The sequence below is a fragment of the Marmota monax genome, unplaced genomic scaffold (genome assembly GCF_021218885.2).
Source record: "Marmota monax isolate L192 unplaced genomic scaffold, Marmota_monax_Labrador192_F-V1.1 WCK01_AAM20220418_F8-fsc00022, whole genome shotgun sequence".
Classification (NCBI taxonomy): Eukaryota; Metazoa; Chordata; class Mammalia; order Rodentia; family Sciuridae; genus Marmota; species Marmota monax.
Window position 1 is genome coordinate 15584062 of NW_026695215.1, and position 20600 is coordinate 15604661.

General features: G+C 43.9%; 1 protein-coding gene across 2 annotated transcripts in view; it reads right to left on the reverse strand.

Annotated features, from left to right (window-relative positions):
* Positions 1 to 20600, reverse strand: part of Clstn2 (calsyntenin 2) — a 590554-nt gene that overhangs the window by 20182 nt on the left and 549772 nt on the right. For both annotated transcript variants that reach the window (XM_058574797.1, XM_058574796.1), the window contains exon 10: positions 16003 to 16169. In XM_058574797.1, coding sequence (XP_058430780.1) covers positions 16003 to 16169 — 167 coding nt within the window. The remainder of the gene's footprint in view (positions 1 to 16002; positions 16170 to 20600) is intronic.

A 20600-nucleotide genomic window follows, 5' to 3' on the forward strand; every position in this document is an offset into this window, starting at 1 on the left:
CATACATTTTCTTAGCTTCTAAACTTAGGGCTCATTTTTCAGTTAATTGCTTTCCTTCCCTTCCAGACCTCAAGGTTTCCCACAAGTTTTGTGTGTGGGTTCCTCATCTATCCAGTCATTGGAGTCCCACACGTAGTGGAGACCCAAGCGTCCCTTATTGAGTGGCCTGGGACCTTGAGTTACATCCAGATCCTTGCTCCTTCCCAGGTCCCCTGAGTAGTTACTCTTCTTTGAAGGGAATATGGAGAGCTGCTTTTGTATTTCTGTGAGTTACTGATTCTGATCCACTGAGTAAGTATTATTTGGAATTATTGTCAATAGGACGGTAAGAACATCCTGTGGATTCAGATTATATACCCAAGGCTCAAGGGGTCATGTCACAGATAAGGGGGGATGGATACATTGTTGAGAGCCACAGCCGAAGGGGCCCCAGCAAACTTCCAGCTGCCAGCAAACTTCCAGCTGCCGGCTGACGATTGGCTCACAGCAGCCCCAGCAACATCTAGCTGATTGGCTCCTCTGCGGTGATGCTCATTGGACTGTTTCCCTGCCCTTTCAGACCACGGAGCTGCTCATTGGGAGACTTTTTTGGCTCCGCCCACGTGACCCAGCCAATCGGCCTCAAGAGCAGGAGGATTGTGGGAGGTGGAGAGAAGCTTGTGTGGGAGAGAGAGGCTTGGGGAAAGCCGGTGGTGGCAGTTGAGGCTCTGAGGGTTTTTCCTGAGAGACTATTTTGTTTGTCGTGTGTGGTTCTAAAAATAAAGTTAGTTTCTTTTGACAAGTGGCTCCTGATTGTGCCCAGCCAGACTGCGGCATTTGGTGGCTCGTACGGGGAGCGACTGAGGGTAAGTGAACTGCTCGCCCCTGAGGGCAGGGCGAGAGGATGGGTAGCCATTTTAAGATTCCTCTTTTATTTTGCTTCACTTTTGTTTTAAGTTGCCTGTCCCTGGAGATGAGTGAGACGGAAGAAAAACCGCTCACATCTGAGGAAAAACTATTTACGTCTGAGGAACAGATAGGGAGAAAGGATGGATGCACATGTCAGGAGGATAGAAAGGCTATAATGACTTTTTGTTGTTCCCTTTTTATTTCATTCTGTCTCGGTTTTGTTTGGCGTCATCTTGTTGGGTTGTATTATAGTAGAAATACGTGATCAGAAATTAGCAAAAAACAAACTGAAAGAGTGTTAAGTAAATTGTTAGAGGAAGGAGGCATCCCAGTAAAATCAAGAGCAGTCAGGGCATACGTTGATACAATACAAAAATGTAGCCCATGGCTTTTTAAGGAGGAGTTGTTAAATATATCACAATGGAACCATCATGGTGAAGATTTAAAAAGAATAGAAAAGAAAAGCCCAGGGACTCTGCCAGTTGGCACATTGCCATTGTGGACATTCGTATCTTGTTTGCTTAGTCCAAAGCCTTCAGTTCAGACAATGGTAGAGGAAGGAGAAGACATAATGATTCAAGTAAAAGAGAAGGTCTCTCAAGTTAGTCAGACAGAGGAAAAGATTCAAGTAAAAAAGAAGGCCTCTCAAGCTAGTCAGACAGAGAAAGAAAGTGTAAAACAGAAAAAGCCATCAGGGGGAAAGGTACAACAGGAGACTGCTACTAACACCTTTCTATCACCAGAGGGTGTAAGTGTCCAACCAACAGCACCACCTCTACAGGAGACTGCTACTAACACCTTTCTATCACCAGAGGGCGAAAGTGTCCAACCAACAGCGCCACCTCCATATGCTGGGAGGCCCCCAACCCCCACAGTTGATAGTTGGGATCCTGAGACAAGGTCTCAAATATTAACATGCCCTGTATTTGAGGCAGGAGGGCAGCGATTTTACCAAGTTTTAAATTTCAAAACAGTGAAGCAGCTAAAAGAGGCTGTAACAACCTATGGTCCTCAAGCACCCTTCACTGTAAGCTTGGTCGAATCCATTAACAACTTGAACATGACGCCAGCAGATTGGGCTAATATGTGTAAAGCTGTGCTAAATGGAGGACAATACCTGTTATGGAAGGTTGCCAATGAGGAATTTTGCAAGGAGACGGCTAGGCGAAATGCAGCAGCTGGTTATCCTCAGAGAAATCTAGATATGTTGTTAGGAAAGGGACCTTATGAGGATCAGCAGCAACAAATTGCATATGATCCTGGCGTATACGCACAAATTGCTGCAGATGCAATTAAGGCATGGAAGACTTTACAAGGACATGGAGGTTTACAAGGTCAATTATCTAAGGTAATACAAGGAGCTAATGAACCTTATGCTGAATTTGTAGATAGGCTTATTCAAACAGCTACCAGAGTTTTTGGGAATACAGAACAAGCAATGCCATTACTAAAACACCTGGCTTATGAGCAAGCAAATCGTTGGTGCAGAGATATCATTAGACCATGGAAACATGAAGATTTAAACACATATATTAAATTATGTAGAGACATTAATGAACAAGAGCAAGTCGTGGCAGCTGCAGTAAAACAGGCTTTAGATGCCAGAGACATTAATGAACAAGGGCAAATTGTGGCAGCTGCAGTAAAACAGGCTTTAGATGCCAGGCCAAGAACATGCTACAATTGTGAACAAACAGGACATTTTAAAAGGAATTGCCCCATTGGAGGAGGGTTTAACAAAACTAGGTATCAAAGGAGTAGAATACCAGGTATTTGCCCACGATGCCGTAGAGGGAGACATTGGGCTAATGAATGCCGTTCTCAAACCACCATAGAGGGTACTCCATTATCAAAAAACGAACAAGGACCAGGTGTTTATCCACAATATCGTGGAGAAAGGCATCGGGCTCCATTGCCAAAAAACGGACAGGGGGGCCCAATGCTCCGGGGCCCAAAACCACAAATATACGGAGCACTGGAGGAACCCAGCAACCCCATCAGGGTAGTGCCCAGGACACATTGTCCATCAGATCCCTCATCAGACAAACCAGAGGGAGCGCAGGGTTGGACATCTGCGCCTCCGCCAGAGCAGTACTAACTCCAGAGATGGGAGTTCAAATCATTCCCACAGGGGTGAAAGGACCTCTTCCCAAAGGAACAGTAGGCTTATTATTGGGACGCAGCTCTTCTACTCTAAAAGGACTTATGATAAGTCCTGGGGTAATTGATCCCGATTATGAAGGTGAAATAAAAATTATAGCCAGTTCTCCAAAGGGTATATCAGTAATTTCACCAGGAGATAGAATAGCACAGTTACTAATAATACCCAGCCTACATGATAAATTTTCCAGTCGTACTGTAGAAAGAGGTTCCAAGGGATTAGGCTCCACAGGTGTAGATTGGGCTATGCTTTCTTTAAATTTAGATTCTCGCCCCATGCTAAAACTAAATATTCAAGGACATGAATTTAATGGGCTACTGGATACAGGTGCAGACCTTAGCATCATCTCTCGTCAAGAATGGCCAAAACATTGGCCATTACAACAAGCCACTCAAACGCTTCGAGGCCTAGGAGTGGCAACTAATCCCCATAGAAGTGCAATGGTATTAGATTGGAAGGATCCTGAAGGATGTGAAGGAACTATACAGCCATATGTATTGGATCATCTTCCCGTAAATTTATGGGGACGAGATGTCCTAGATCAATTAGGTTTGACATTAACAAATAACATCAACCAAAATGCACCCACTATTATGACTAGACAAGGTTTTAGGAAAGGAAAAAGATTAGAAAAACAAGAACAAGGTATAGCAGCACCAATACAAATAGATCAAGGGAGAGACAGACATGGATTGGATTTTCAGAAAGGGCCACTGAGACAATAAAAATTACTTGGAAATCAGAAAGACCAGTATGGGTTCCTCAGTGGCCCCTGACTAAAGAAAAGATACAAGCAGCCCATGACCTGGTCAAACAACAATTAGCAGAAGGACATATACAACCTTCTGTATCTCCCCATAATACTCCCATTTTTGTCATCAAAAAGAAATCTGGTAAATGGAGATTATTGCAAGATTTAAGAGCCATTAATAATGAGATGGTTATTATGGGACCTGCTCAATCAGGGATTCCTCAGTTGTCTGCTTTGCCAAAAACCTGGTATGTTTTAGTTATAGATATTAAAGATTGTTTTTTTTTCAATTCCAATTCATCCTGAGGATAGTCCACGTTTTGCATTTACTATCCCTGCACTGAATCATGAAGGTCCTGATCAGAGATATGAATGGAAAGTACTCCCTCAAGGGATGGCTAACAGCCCAACTATGTGTCAAATTTATGTTAACAAAGTAATCCAGCCACTTAGAAATCAAAATCCTGAACTACAAATATTTCACTATATGGATGATGTATTATTAGCACACAAAGATAAAAACACATTGCTAGAATGTTATGCCACACTTACAAACTTATTAAAAAATTATAATCTAGAGATAGCAATAGATAAAGTACAATTAAATTTTCCAATTAATTATTTAGGAGTTCTATTATCCTCAACCATGGTCCGTCCACCAAAAATTCAAATACGAGTAGATCAACTCAAATCACTTAATGACTTTCAAAAGTTATTAGGAGACATAAATTGGATAAGGCCTTATTTAGGTATACCAACAGGAGAGTTGGGACCTTTATTTGATATCCTAAAAGGTCCATCAGATCCAAATTCACCCCGAATGTTAACGCCTGAAGCAAGAAAGGCATTAAAAATCATTGAAACATATATGGAAAATATGCATTTGGATAGAATTGATATAAGTTTGCCTTTATTATTTATTGTACTACCAACAAAAAATATTCCTACAGGAGTATTTTGGCAAGAAGGTCCATTATTATGGATACATTTATCTTATTCTCCTAACACTATTCTTACTAGGTATCCTGAGGCTGTAGGACAATTAATACTCAAAGGAATAAAAGCAGCAAAGGGAGTGTTTGGAATTTCTCCCAATAAAATTATTACTCCATATACTATGAATCAAATTGATGAGTTAGCTAATGAGTTAAATACTTGGGCAATAATCATGTGTAAATCTAATGTTTCATTTGATAACCACTTACCATCTAATCCTTTATTGTCTTTTTGGTCATTGCATCCTGTAATTTTTCCAAAAATGACAAGAAAAACACCTATCATGAATGCTCCAAATATATTCACTGATGGGTCAAATAATGGTACAGCAGCAGTCGTTACCCCTGATCAAACTTTTACATTTTTAGTACCCAAACAATCAGCTCAAAAGGTAGAGCTTAATGCAGTTTTACAAGCTTTTGTGATGTTTAAAGATTCTGTATTTAATTTATTTTCTGATAGTCAGTATGTAGTTAATGCTATAGTATCTCTTGAAGATGCTGGTAGGATTTCCCCTTCTTCTACTGTTTTCTCTTTGCTTTCCACTATACAAAGTCTAATCTGGGACAGAAAAGATCCATTCTTTATAGGACATATCAGGGCACATACAGGATTGCCTGGAGCCCTTAGTTTGGGCAATGATTTAGCAGATAAAACTACACATGACATACATATTTTCTCTACACTAGAAGAAGCTATAAATTTTCATAAAAAGTTCCATGTCAATGCTAATACTTTACAAAAGCGTTTTAAAATAACTAAGGAACAAGCTAGACAAATAATAAAACAATGTCAAAATTGTGTGACCTTTTTACCACAAGTTAATCTTGGAGTCAATCCTAAAGGATTGATACCTAACCATATTTGGCAGATGGACGTCACACACTTGCCAGAATTTGGAAAATTAAAATATTTGCATGTTACAGTTGATACTTCTTCTGGATTTTTGATGGGCTCCCTTCATGCCGGAGAAAAAACTAAAGATGTTATAGCTCATTGCTTACAAAATTTTGCCACTGTGGGTGTTCCAAAACAGTTAAAAACAGATAATGCCCCTGGTTATACTTCTACCTCTTTTAAACAATTTTGCTCAACATTTGGCATTACTCATATAACAGGAATCCCATACAATCCACAGGGACAAGGCATAGTTGAAAGAGCTCATCAAACTATTAAAATGTACTTATTAAAGCAAAAAGAAGGAATTGGGAAGGGGTATATATTCCCCAAAGATAAACTTAAAATAACCCTTTTTACTCTAAACTTTTAAAATTTGGATTCATCAGGACTTAGTGCTGCGGAAAGACATATGTGTCCAAAAAATGTACATAAGCCCAAGGTACTTTGGAAGGATATTCTAACAGGACAATGGAAAGGTCCTGACCCAGTAATTGTCTGGAGTCGGGGGTCTGTTTGTGTGTTTCCACAGGGAGAACAGCAGCCGATTTGGATTCCAGAGAGATTAACCAAGGTCCTGACCCAGTGATTGTCTGGAGTCGGGGGTCTGTTTATGTGTTTCCACAGGGAGAACAGCAGCCGATTTGGATTCCAGAAAGATTAACTAAAGCGATTTCTACAGACCAAAAAGAAGATGATTTGGCTCAAATCCATAACAACTGATATCCAAAACTCCAGTTTGGCTATTCTTACATCTGCAACAGAACCAGGATGCTTTTTTCAATATCTATTTTATTATTGCCCTTTGCCATATCATGAAGTTCTATTTTGTTTTTTGAGCTCATACAGACCTAGGTTAATGTTTTGCTGATCAGTTCTATTTTTTGACTATAGAGTTTTTAAACATTGCAATGGAGATTTCACCTGTAAAAAGTTATAAGGCCTTTACTATAATGTTATGTGTTGTATGTATTATATTATGTGTGCACACTTGTGTTTTGTATTATATGTTTGAATGTACGTATGTCCATATATCATATATGATGAGCGCTCATGATAAAATGGATCCAAATATTTTTTTTTCACGTGATTTATATGGTTTAATTTAAATTGGGTAAACAACTGTTGAGGATTGTTTTAATATGTAAACAAAAAAGAAGGTTAACAGATCTGTTTACTTTCACCTTTCCTTTTCATTATATTTAATAATTCTCTTAAAGATAATGTAAATTGTTAAGAAAATTGTTTTCTTTTAGTGCCTTCTGTAATGTTACATAATTTTTTCTTTAGCCATTATTGCCAGAATTCCTATCTTCATCCCAGTGCCGGTGAAGACAATGTAAATTGTTAAGAAAATTGTTTTCTTTTAGTGCCTTCTGTAATGTTACATAATTTTTTCTTTAGCCATTATTGCCAGAATTCCTATCTTCATCCCAGTGCTGGTGAAGTCAAAGATAAAACCAATCTACAGCTTCTACAATAGCCATCACTGAACTGCTTGCAGAACTTGCCTGGACACATTGTGAGCTCACCTGTATGCATTGTGAACTATCTGTTGGTACAGCGAATTGTGGTAGTGCTGGAGTATTTTTGCTGATGATGTCACCGGTGGTACAATTTTTCAAAGGAGCCCTCAATTGGCTTAATGTCATGGCATTTTGCATCCTCCTCTACTAGTGATGGTCTAAAATTTGGGGGCCAACAGAGGTGAGGCAAAGAACCTCACCCCCCCACAGGTGCAAAGGCCTATCCACAAGTATGGCTGTATGCTGGACCGGTAGTCAGTGACGGGTATGATCCAATTGCAGTGGTACCAACCTAAGACAGGAGGCTGACGCCTAGAGGTCAGTTCATCCGATGACAGGTAAGGACCATATGTTGAATTGGACTGCCTAACAGGCACGGTCCCTAAGCCACATGCTTGTTGTTTAAACAGAGAGGGGGAGATGTTGAGAGCCACAGCCGAAGGGGCCCCAGCAAACTTCCAGCTGCCAGCAAACTTCCAGCTGCCGGCTGACGATTGGCTCACAGCAGCCCCAGCAACATCTAGCTGATTGGCTCCTCTGCGGTGATGCTCATTGGACTGTTTCCCTGCCCTTTCAGACCACGGAGCTGCTCATTGGGGGACTTTTTTGGCTCCGCCCACGTGACCCAGCCAATCGGCCTCAAGAGCAGGAGGATTGTGGGAGGTGGAGAGAAGCTTGTGTGGGAGAGAGAGGCTTGGGGAAAGCCGGTGGTGGCAGTTGAGGCTCTGAGGGTTTTTCCTGAGAGACTATTTTGTTTGTCGTGTGTGGTTCTAAAAATAAAGTTAGTTTCTTTTGACAAGTGGCTCCTGATTGTGCCCAGCCAGACTGCGGCAATACATTTTTACATAGGAACCTGACTTAACATATATACTTCTGAATATATTGTATACTCACTCTGTTCAAATGTATATATAAGTTAAGTGAAAAATATAGGTCTTTTTCCTACGTCTCATCCATCTAGTTTCCACAATCTGATCCCACAGGTAATCACTCTTATATTAATTTCTCAGTAGTAAATTGCAATCTTGGGCAGAGTTAGTTGATTCCTCTCCCAGAGAGAGGCCTACACATGTCTATCCTATTAACCCGGTGATTGATGGTACCCTTCCCCACAGGATACACATTTTTGCCCTGCTGCACTCAGAAGTGGTCATGTGGCTAGCTTGCTCAGTGACATGTGAGCAGAAATATCACTTGGTTCACACTGAGATGGAAGGTTTAATAGCCAATTCATGGTTTACCATGTCTCTTTCTTTCTGCCATAAAACCCGCAAAATTCCTTTAGTTCCTTGTCCTTGGTCCTAGTCTCACAGTGAAGGTGGTATGTATTAGAGACACAGCCAATCTGCAGTGCATATGAAGCACAAGTAGTAAAAATTATATTGTATAAGCTTCTAGGATGTTAAGTCATTTGTTACTGAAGCATAACCTAGCCTATCCTGACAGTTATACTTAAGCACTCTTATATATTATCATTGAACACAGATTTTTGCCTTTGCCTTTCTTATATCAAAGGTAGCATATTACATGATGTATCATACTTTGTGTTTCTCACTTAGCTCATATCTCTTGAATGTTTCTGTTTTAGTACATGAACAGCTTCATTATTCCTTTTTCTAAGATGTGTACTATTTTTATAGATAAACTGTGATTTTTTTCTCATATTTATAATTGGTATATTTCAATTATATACAATGGTGAGTTTTGTTGTTACATATTTGTACATGCATATGATATTAAAATATAATTTGGCCAATGTCATTCCCTAGTAGTTCCCTGTCCCTTCCCTCTTCTCTGTCCCTGGTTCCTTTCCTCTACTTTACTGACCTCCATTTGATTTTCATGAGATGCATCATCTTCTTTCCCTTTTCCTCCCTAGTTTTCATATAGGAGAGAAAACATACAACCCTGGATTTTCTGAGTTTGACTTATTTCACCTAACATAATGTTCTTAAGTTCAACTCATTTTTCTGCAAATGACATAGTTTAATTTTTTCTTTGTGTCTGAATAAAACACCACGTGTGTATGTGTATATATATGTATATATGTATCATGGTTTCTTCATCTATCCTCCCATTGACAGATACCTGGGCTAGTGCCATAGTTTGGCTATTGTGAATTGTGCTTCTATAAACATGGGTGTGCATTATCTCGCCACAGTGTGCTGACTTTAATTCTTCAGGATAAATTCTGAGGACTAGTATAGCTGGGTCAAATGGTGGTTCCATGCCTAGTCTCCTGAGCAACCTCCATACTGATTTCCACAGTGGTTGCACTAATTTACAATCCCCCCAACAGTGTAAAAATGTTCCTATTCCTACACACCCTCTCCAGCACTTATTATTGCTTGTATTCTTGATGACTGCCATTCTTACTGGACTCAGATAAAATCTCAGTGTCATTTGGATCTGCATTTCCTTACTTGTTAATGATGTTGAGAATCTTTTCAAGTATTTATTGGTCATGGGTATTTCTTCTTTTGAGAGGTATTTGTTTCCGTCATTTGCAATGTATTTATCAGGTTGTTTGTTAAATTTTTTGAGTTACATATTTTAGATACTAATCCTCTGTCAGAAAAGTAGCTTTCAAAGATTCTCTGCTATTCTGTAGTTTCTCTCTTCACATTCCTGTTTCCTTTGCTGTACTGATGCTTTTTAATTTGATGACATCCCATTTATTAACTCTTGGCATTATTTCCTGAGCTTTGGGGTCCTACTGAGAAAGTCGTTGCCTGAACCTACATGCTGGAGTGTTGACCCTACCTTTTCTTCTAGGAGTTGCATAGTTTCTGGTCTAATTCCTAGCTCTTTGATCCATTTTGAGTTGACTTTGGGGCAGGTTGAGAAACAAGGGTCTCGTCTCATTCTTTTCCATATGGATTACCAGTTTTTCCAGCATCATTTATAAACTGTAATTTTTGAAATCAGTCTACTAATGTGAATTGTTGGGTTATTTTAAGTCTTTTACTGACAATGCCACAGTGAGTAATCTCATACTCAAGAGTGTGCAAATGTATCTGTCGGATAAATCCCTATGGTAAGATGACTAGGTCAACAAGTACCTACACTTAACTTTGATCAACATTGCCAAGTTCTCCACTGCTGGGTCGAGTCAGTGTGCACTCCTTCCAACAGTGAGTGACAACACCTCTTTTCTCAGCACCTTGGCGACACAGCCTGCTGTCAGACTGGGATTTTTGTCAATCTGGTAGATGACAAATGCCATGTTAGTGTAGTTTTATTTTGTATGGCTCTTACCACGAAGGAAGCCGAGTCCATCTTTTTATGGATTTAAGGGAAAATCAGTCCATATTCACATTTTCCAGATCTGACTTGACGTCGTAAGGGCACGCTGTTCTGTATCTGCATCCCAGCGAGAGATGGATGTGTCATGAGCACTATTGGTGACATTGAACCATGTCAGTCTCTTGCTTAGTTTCCCCGGCCAACAGCTCCATGTTCATCCGTTTCTATCAGGGGTGTGTCTTCTCATTCCCCACTCCTTGAGGCTTCTGGGCTCTCACTGAGGTTCCACTGGGCTTTGGTCCCTTCCTTCCGTGGCACTTACAAAATGGTAGTACACTTATTATACTAGTATCGTGACAGGGGCTGCTGAGCCCAGAGACCCTGACTCTTCTCCTGAATCTCAGAACCTAACCCCAGCGTTCTGAGAGCGCTGTTGGGTGAACAAGTGAAGAGTTCCTGGGCCCACATTTCACACAGTGTCACCCCTGCCAATCCCCAAAGGGACTTTCCATTCACTTGAATTTTCATTGGAACTCATTATCAGTCCTTGCCAGGGTCATGTGACCACACCTAGCCAACGAGACACTGATTTTCCCTTAAATCCACAAAAAGATGGACTCAGGAGGTGGGGTGTGGTGCTCTGGGCCTAGGCGGAGAGATGCCTCGCAGGACATTTCAGTGACCTCCCTGACTAAGTGTAAGAGACAAGCAAAATTTTAAGTGTTAAGCCATTGAGATTTTGAGGACATGACCACAATGGTTAACCCATCTAGAGGACTCACTTGGGACCAAGTATTTCAGATTTTGGAGTATTTGGATCTATATAATGAGATATCTTGGGGATGAGATTCAAGTCTAAACATGAAGTTCACTGATGTTTCATAGACACCCCTGATGCATAGTCTGAAGGTAATTTCACACAACGTTTTTCATGCACTTGTGTTTCGACTGGCTTGTCACATGAGATTGTGTGGGGAATTTTCTACTTGTGACGTCACAAGAGTGCTCAACAAGTTTTGGATTTGGAGAATTTTGTGCTTCACATCTTTGGATTAGGAATGCTGGACTGGTGTAAAGTTTCTAGCATCTTCAAGGTGTCTGGCCTACGATAGCTCTGATCACACTGCATTTCTGTCTGTGCTGAGCCTTTGCTCGTGGGGCCACCCTGTCTTCTCTGTTCTTCCTTTTCCATGGTCCCGCTCTCTTTTGTCCCTTAAAGGGTCTCTCTGACTGTGCTTCTGGCCGCAAGCACTGCCCCTGTGTGCTAGGCACATGGCAATCAGCTCTGCGTTGCTGTGTCTCTAGCCACAGATGCTTCACCGGCAGCGTAGGGTGTTCAGCCCCAGAGCCGCCACACGCTGGTGAGTTGTAATTAAATCTTAGATGTTTCTCAAGTCACCTGTTTCAGATTTGAGAAAATTCAAGGTCATTCTTCTAAAAATATCACTTATGATCCCAAATGGCTTTCTGCCCTTCACCCCCACTTTGCCTTCTACTCCACCTAGAGCAGAGTCTGGTGCTATTGCTGTCTGTCTGTCTGCATCCTGCAGCACGCTGTGAGCACCTCAAGGGAAGGGTCTGCTGATTTTTCCTCAGCATTGCCACAATTTCCATCCCATGATAAGCAAGAGAGGGACCATGAGGCTTGCAAAAATGCCTGCTCTCAGCCTGGCATGAGGGCTGGACAGGAAAAGCAGGAGGTTCTCCCAGAGGGATGTGCTAGCACTACCCCATGGCAATCAGCAGGGGGCGCACTCCCATGGTGGCCACCTGGTGACAGCACGGGCCAGGGAATGTGCTGGATCTCTAGTTGACACCCTGCTCTGCCTGCCAGAGCGTCACAGAGAATGAAGTTGCATTGCCCTAGCCACCAACAGTTCTTGCAGGATCAATAAAACCCTCCAGGGAGTAGGTTCTTGTATTTTTCCAGCTACACAATTCTCTGCTCTGTGAGTGGGTCTCTGTTCACACTGGCATCACCCCAGGGGCAGGGGATGGTGGTATCCTTGGGGCTTCAGCAAAGCATGGCAGCGTTTGTTCTCCATTGGGAAGATGTGTCAGGGCCACAGTGAGCCCAGAAGATGGCCTGGGGACAGATGGCCCTTCCAGAATGGTCACCTTTCCTAGAAGCTCAGCTGGTTTCTCCAGCCACCAAGCAGGATGGGCCCTCAGTGAGGTTTCTGCTTGTTTCTGGGCTCTGTAGGCATCTTCACTTCCCCTGGATGCCTGTCATCTACTATCCGCTGTGGGCTGGACCAGATAAAGACTGCTACTCTAGAGGCTGCCCCAAGACAAAGGGACCTGTGGTTTGTTGAGACCTGCTTAGGTTTGCTGATGTGTGTGTGTATGCACTTGTGTGTGTATGTATGTATATGTACATATATATTCTTCTATTCAATTTTTATAGCTAAAAGATTAATATTAAGTCAATTGTATACATGCAGGGTCTGCATGAAGGGATTAAATCTTGTCCAGTCACCCTGATAACAAATATTGGTGGTGTGACTTGAATCCAGGTATGCCTTACTCTACAATCCTTGCTCTTTCACACTGTAAAGATGATAGTGATGGGGGACTGCACTGTGAAAATCAGAACAGGGTCTTCTTCAGGAATGTGGCTATTCCACAGCATTTTACCTGGATGGAAGACCACAACCACCACAACCATTTAAAGACTTGAGACAGCCGGAGAAATACTCAGAAATGTGCATGATCCAGAGGAAGAAAAGAGAGGGACCTGTGTCCAGCCCTAGGAGCAGGTAGGGAATTTTCTTAATCCCAGGAGGGCTTCAATTCTTCTATTTGGAGAAGCAGGAGGAGGCCAGTAACCAGCAAATAAAATAAGGGCCATTATTCAGAAATGATGTGAGGGATAAATGCAGGGAAGGAAGGAAGTTAGTTTTAATAATTCTCAAGATCATCTTCTAATCTGAGTTGCCAGTGCAGAGGAAAAGAGTGTGGATTTATCTTGGACAAGTCCCTGAGCCTCAGTCCCCTTATTTTTGAAATGAGGTCATAATATTTAATCTGTTTTGAAGAGTGGGGATAATGAACGTAAAATCGCCCCCAGTGGCGCTCCATAAATTGTCTTATTAACTTATTACACAGTGCTCTAGTTCTCACCAGACGTGCCCAGGGGATGGAACAGGATCATTTGCGGTGATGTGGTTAAGAACCGCTGGCATCCTGAAAAGCCAGGCAACCCCACCCCCCCATTTTTTGATGCCACTTATTGCAACGCTTCTGCTTTTCAAAAGGCCAGGACTCCTCTTGTTCTTAATTTACCATTCTAAAAGATGCATGGATTTTAAGTCCAGCATCTTTGGTTTATTTGCTCGGAAGAGCCTGGAACTCTGCAACTGCGGCCTCATGCGGTGGCTCAGAGCAGAGAAGATGCACTTAGAGGCAGCGGGTAAATCCAGAATCAGATAAAAAGAGAGGCGGTTTGGAGAATGATCTCTGCATCACTGGTTGACAAAACCCTAAGAAAATAACACATACGGTGGGGTCAAGACTGGCCTTTCCAACATGAGGCCATCTTGTGAGCTTCGTCCAAAGACAAGTGATTAGCTGTAGAGTGTGTGTGTGTGTGTGTGTGTGTGCGCACACACACACACGCACGCATGCATGCACATGAGCTTGTGTGCCAGCTGTGTTAAACAGTGATCTGGGAAGTCAATCTTGCTTTATGATGCTTCCTACACTCCTTCCATCTTTCCCCTCTGACCCAGTCTCATGGGTGAGCCCTTAAACCCCACACTCACCAAGATCATGCTCCCTTGTGTGGCCCTTCAATGGCTCCCAGTTGCTAATAGAAAAAAATAAATGTAAACACCTAAACAAAGACGTGGCCTCTGTCTACTTCTCTGGTCCCACTTTCCCCTGGTTGCCCCCTGCAATCTGAGCACCTTAGTGCTGGCCTTAAAGTTTTCCAGTGCTCCCTGTGATGTTCCTCAGCCTCCTGCCCTGGCACCGCTCAGGATCTTGGAAGGACAGTCCTCTCGCCTGCCTCCTGCTCTTCTCCAGGTTGGTTCCTACTTACCCTTCCTTGACATCCTGCTCTGACCTTACCTTCTCTGGGGAGGCTTCTCTGACTGCCATTTACCCAGAGTCCAGAGTCTGGGATCAGGATTCCCTGGGTTCCAATTCTGGCTCTGCCTATCACTAATTCTCCAATCTTAGGGAACTTTCTCTTTCAGTCCTCAGTTCCTACTGTGAAAAATGAAAAATATTCATGGTCCTCTGTCAAGGGGAAATTCTCAGAAATAATAACCGTAAAGCATTTAGAACAAAACAGTGGCTGGCAGAGGGAGGCTGGTGAATTCCAGGGCTCCCCATCATTGAAGAAGTCATCAAGCTCCATTACAAATGGCCCCTGAACACAGGAAGCTGGGGACATTGATTTTGGTAATCGAGTACACAGCTCAGAGCAAATACAAGTGTCCGTGGAAGGTTTGATGACCACAGTCCTTCCAGGGTTGCCCAGTGTGCGGGTCACAGGCGTAGGTCCCTGCAGAGGGAGGTCCCCAGTCACTCTATTGTTCAGGGCAGGCAGGCCCAGGGTGGGACAGCAGGACACAGCTCTGTGGCAGCCTCGGTAAGGATGGGCAGCACCTGGGAAACCTCTCTGTAGAATCACTCCCTTGGAAAATGACCAGGGAGGGGAACTGTCACAGCTTCTAGGGCTCTGGGTAGCCATCATTGTCCCCAGAGATTGGGCCACCCTGACTTCCTGAGAAGAGCTGAGAGATTGCCTCTGCCTTCCCAGACTGGGGGCCATGTTGATGGAACAGGGGCTCCGATGATATTGTCTCTGACACTTATTCAGCACCCAAGGGACCCACTGGCAGCAGGAGCTCTGTAAGTCCGGGTGAGGCAGAAAATAACCCCCTAGCTGGTCACATCCTTCCCTGCTCCCTTCAGGAGATGCTTTTTCTCAGAACATAGCTTTGATTCTCTCAGATCACTTGAATATTTTTGTTTCACACGGGCAATAAAAATAGTGAATCTGTTCACATTCCTTTTGGTGGCCAGAGATTGCTGGGAGTATGACCTGTGCGTCACCATAATGATGCAGACCCAATGACCTCCAATTCTGCCCCCTCTGTTTCCCCTTTCCTTTCTCATGTGTCGCTCTGGGTCCTATTTATTTATTTGTTTTTCGATCCTTTTGGGGGTGTATTTATTTTTCCTACACTGCCTGAGCGTACTCTTGCACGCTGCTTCAGTTCCTGCAGGCGAATGAAAAGCCAAGCAAACGCTCAACCCACAGACTCGAATCACTTCCTCCAGGCAGACCCAGAGCACGTGCTGACTGTCGGGCGTGGGCTGATGGTCCATGAGGACTGGATCTCAGAGTTTCGGGAGATGGCAGCAGAAATCAGTCCCTCTTGAAAGTCACAGCCACAAGCCTCCCCCACTCTGCAGTGGCACCATTTCTGTGCAAGAAATAAACTCATTCCTGGCCGACCCGGATGTGGGGCAGCCTCAGCCTCATAAATCAACGTCTCACGGGGCGACACCGGCTCCTTTCTTACCTTTATTCCTTGCCCGAGGCTTTCTAAGGAGTTAATATCCAGCCCTTCCTTGCAGGCCTGCAGGCAGGAAATCACCTTCTGACTTTCCATCTTGCCAGGGCGCATGGTGAGGCTGGCCAGGCTGCCGTGGAAGAACTGCGCAAACCGGGGTTTAGCGACTTCTCCCCCTGAAAGAAACAGAGGCTCCATCATTTGCCCTGTGGAGGCTGGGTCCGAGTGACCCTGTCAAGACACCAATTGGCTATGGAGCCAGGGTTACATTGACTGTGTGTCCCATAAGCCTGATTTGGAAAGCAAACTCTTGTGATTCATCTGTGTGTGTGTGTGTGTGTATGTGTGTGTGTGTGTGTGAGTGATTTATTTCCCCATTGATAATAGAGGCCACGGGGTGGGGTTCCCTCCTATTGGCCACCCACTGATAACACCTTCTGGGTTTGCCCACTTACCTGTGCTTACACCTGTTCCTCTTTACACAGAGACCCCTCCCGCCTCCAGTAGCTCCAATTAGGCAAATCTCACAGTCTGTTGAAGTCCCTTAGGTTCCCTGTCCCCTGCTGTTCTCTGAAACCTTCCCTGAGTCCCCAGTCCTCCATGCCCTCTCCTTGCTCAGGGTCCCCCTGTGCTTTCTGCCCTGAGCCTTGGAACCCAAGGGGACAGTTGATGTTAACATATCCCCCCCTCCACCCCGCCGCGACCTGGCATTGTTAGAGGATGCTCTATTTGTGTGTTTTCTCTCTTCCAGAGCCTAAAACTGTGGTTTAGCACCTCGGTTTAATCATCTGGGGGATCTTTAAAAAGATAAACTGATGCCCCGTGCTTCGCCTGACACCCAGGGGTTCCGACTTAACTTGGAGCGGGGAGTCGAGTACCTCCTTAGTGAATCAGATGTGAAGCCAAGGTTAAGAGCCGTGGGACTGTACTTGGTTGGGTTTTTTGCGTACTCCTGTGGGATCTCTCCCCTTGATGCTGCCCGCAGGCTTCCTCTTTGCATGCTGCTCTAATTTATTAGTTTAAGTCTCTCTCTCCTGGATAGCAAGGATCACGCATGCATTATTCATTTTAATGAAGACAATACTGAGGAATCTCAGGGGCTGAGGGCTACACCAGGCACTTTGCATAAGCAGGCTCGGTTATCCTTCGCAACAACACTTGGCCTCTTGGTGTCCTCCTGGCAGCCTGTACCCTGCCTGGCACACAACAGACACTGTATAACTGCCTGCTTAACTGAAGGTGACAGTGAGGTGAATACCAGTAAAGCGGCATCTGTCTCACTCTGTCCCTCCTGCTGAGGCAGCCCTGAGGGGTAGGGGGTTGACTCAGTCTCCAGGGGTGGACTCTACTTCATTTAAGCCAATACAATATGCCATCCCTGAGCTCCAGTGACTGATTCAGGGTGGACCTGGGACCCAGTGCCAAGATGAAGCCAATCAGCACCTGGCATTTAATAAGTCAGAGGAACTGGCCCAGAAATAAACATGGGACCAAATTTAGGCAAGGATCAAGAGGGATGTTGGCTTGCAGATTATGCAAAACAAAACAAAACAAAACAACAACAAAAAAAACTTTTGGTTTTCTTCTTTCCAGAAAGTTTTTAAGCAACTCCTGCTGCCTTTCCCCCAGATGGTCAGGTCAAGATGGAAGGCTGAGGGCTGCCACGGCTTCTTGCCATTAGTCTAGGGACAACCAAGGCATGTGGTGGTGGGGGGGAGAGCAGAGCCAAGAGAGTCATGGTAGGATGGATCAGGTCTCAACAGATGCCCTCGCTGCTGTGCTTCAGGATGTCCTCAGCTGCAGGGGCCACTCTTCTATATTTAAGGGTTAAACCCTCTTGACTCACAGTGATGCTCCCTGCCACCCAAAGGCTCTGTACTTTGGAAATGCGAGGTCCCTTTTGAAATTTTTACTTCCAAGGGAATTGTGAGCAGATTTTTGCTTGGAGGGATGGACTGAGATAGCCCATGACTACGGAGAAGTCAATTGGAGACTTTTCATCTGGATCCTAAAAGCCCCCCAGATAAAGGGCTCCTCTGAGCCATTAGCATGCTCCTGCCCTACCAAAGGGATGTGTTTGCCAACCTGCAGATTGGAGGGAGCTAGCCGAGTCTCTGGTGCAGCGGCCACCCTTCAAGGCGTGGAGACAGTCTTCCCTGCCCTGCCCTGGAGCGGCAGATCCAACAGCCATCGTTTAATGGACGTGAACTAGTACCCGTTACTACGGGAGGTCCTCAGCACGTATCCTCTCACTGGATCCTCACGAAGCCCCTGGGAGGTAGGTCCTCCTTCTACAGTCACAGCTGAGCAAATGTAGGCCTAGAGTGTTGAAGTAAGAGGCCAAGACCACGCTGCAGGAAGCAGGTGGTCACCCACCCACGCCCAGCACAAAATAATGTGTCCCGGTGGGGCCACCAGCCCAGTCCAGAGTGAGTCTGAGAGAAACCAGCTGTGACCCTGCCATTGGCCGTCCTCAAGGGCTAACCTCTGTGACTCTCCCGGATGCCACAGCACTTTCCTACACACTGTTTTCTCTCAGTAAAACATATTCGTGTTCTGCATTTTCGACTCAAGAATCCAGATCTTGCACTCTATTTATTTTTAGTGATGGGGCTCCAGGAAATCAATTCAATTAGCATTTTGCCACAGGAGACCAGGTGAAAATCTGAAATATATTTGTACCCAGTGGTGACCGTGATGTAGAATTTTTAAAAAAATAATAGATACATTAAAATTTTTAATGTCTAGGGTGACCACATAGGTCACGTCTCTCCTCTGTTAACATTTAGAGTAAACAAGGTCATGAATCATTTTAAGAAAATAAAATAACTTGAATTTTTGTTCCCACAAACAACCTTCTTTAAGTGTTTGCAAAATGTGGTTTTGGATTCCTGAGCCCAGATCTGTACCCATTTTTAAAGTGCTTGCTATAGGTCTAACCTAGAGTGTGGACCACACTCTACAGGAACTTACACTAGATAGGAGAATAGAGTACAGACCCTGACAAAATAAAACAAAAATAAAAGATTCAATTGCCAGCAGAGCAAACATACTGAACAGTGCATGATTAATTTCCAAACAAGTTATATAGACAAACTGTCTGTATTAATAGGTCCAGGGGAGAAAAATAGGTACCATTTATTAGGTCCTTGAAACATGGAGGATTCTTTAATAAGCTATTTTATTCCATGTGCTATTTTATTTAATCCTTAAGTGGGGGTACTATCTCGGAGATCTTTGCTTCTGTGCTTTATTTTTTTCTGTGACATTTCTCCCATCTCACTTCCATTTTAACACATCTCTCGACTTGCTCCCTGGGGGATCAAGGGAAGAGGCTGAAGCGAAGTCTTTTCCCAAATGCTGTTTCCCAAAGCCTCAGGAGAGCAGTGAAGACCTGGGAATAGGTCTACCTTTGGGGGAAGAATAAGGAAAGAGAAGCTGACTTCCCCCCAGGTGTGGTGGGGAGGAGGGTGGCAGGAGGAGGTGGGGGGATACAGTGTCAGAGGTTCAGAGTGAAGGTCCTTGCAGTTGCTCGGGATGTGGGATGTGGGATGCTGGCTGCTGGCCTGGCCGGCTAGGACAGTAGACCACAGATGGATTTTGAGAGAGATCATGAGATGCAGGGAAATATTGATGTGCCCCCCCCAAGTAAGGCAAGGAAATACCAGGATACAGTCCTGAAGGGCCATCATGACTGATGACCAAAAGAGGTGAGCACCATTTCAGTGGACACCTGTATGGAAAGGTAACCAGGGCCCCTCAACACCCTAGCACCATCCATCTTCTGCCATCATCCAGCACTCAGAGAAAAGGAGAAAAGTCCAAGTCATTGGAGGCTAAATCTCCCCCACTCACTTGGAATAAGGGCTTGAAATGAAAAAAATTATGGCTGTGGGGAAAGCCATTTTCTTCTTGTGAAGGAGAATCTTCCTGCTGCAGTTAACATCTCCTTTTATAAACGAGGTTTACAAAGTTCTATAACTTGTCCAAGGCCACAGGCCAGAAATGAGTGAAGCCAAGCTGCTAATTGGGTCTTACTTGCTCCCTGGTCTTTGTCCTACACATCAGATAATGAGATGTTGCTGGAGAGATGCAGGGAGGATTTCTCAGAGGGAGGCTGGGGGAGAATGCCCAATTATGCTGGGCTCTGTGGACTCCACATGGCTTTTCCAGAGACACCCAGTGGCAAGTGTCAGTTTGCCAGGAAACAGTCATTTTCAAAAACAACAGTGGATTCAGTAGGCTCCCTGTGTCCTCGGGTTTCACATCCGCAGATTGAAAATAGTTTAAAAATGTGTCTATAATAGACACATACAGGCTCTTGTTATCATTCCCTAACCATTACAGTATGAAAATTATTATGTAGCATTTACATTATATTAGGTATTAGAAGTAATCTAGAGGTGATTTGAAATATTCAGAGGAGGATGTGTGTAGGTCTTATTCAAATGCTTTATATAAGGGATTTGAGCATCTCTGAATTTTGGTATCTGCAGGTGGTCCAGGAACCAATCTCCCACAGATACTGAGGGATGGCTGTATTTGGCAAACATGATTTGATGGAGCCTGTCTTATTCTGAGCCAGAGCCTGCATTGGGAATGGAGAG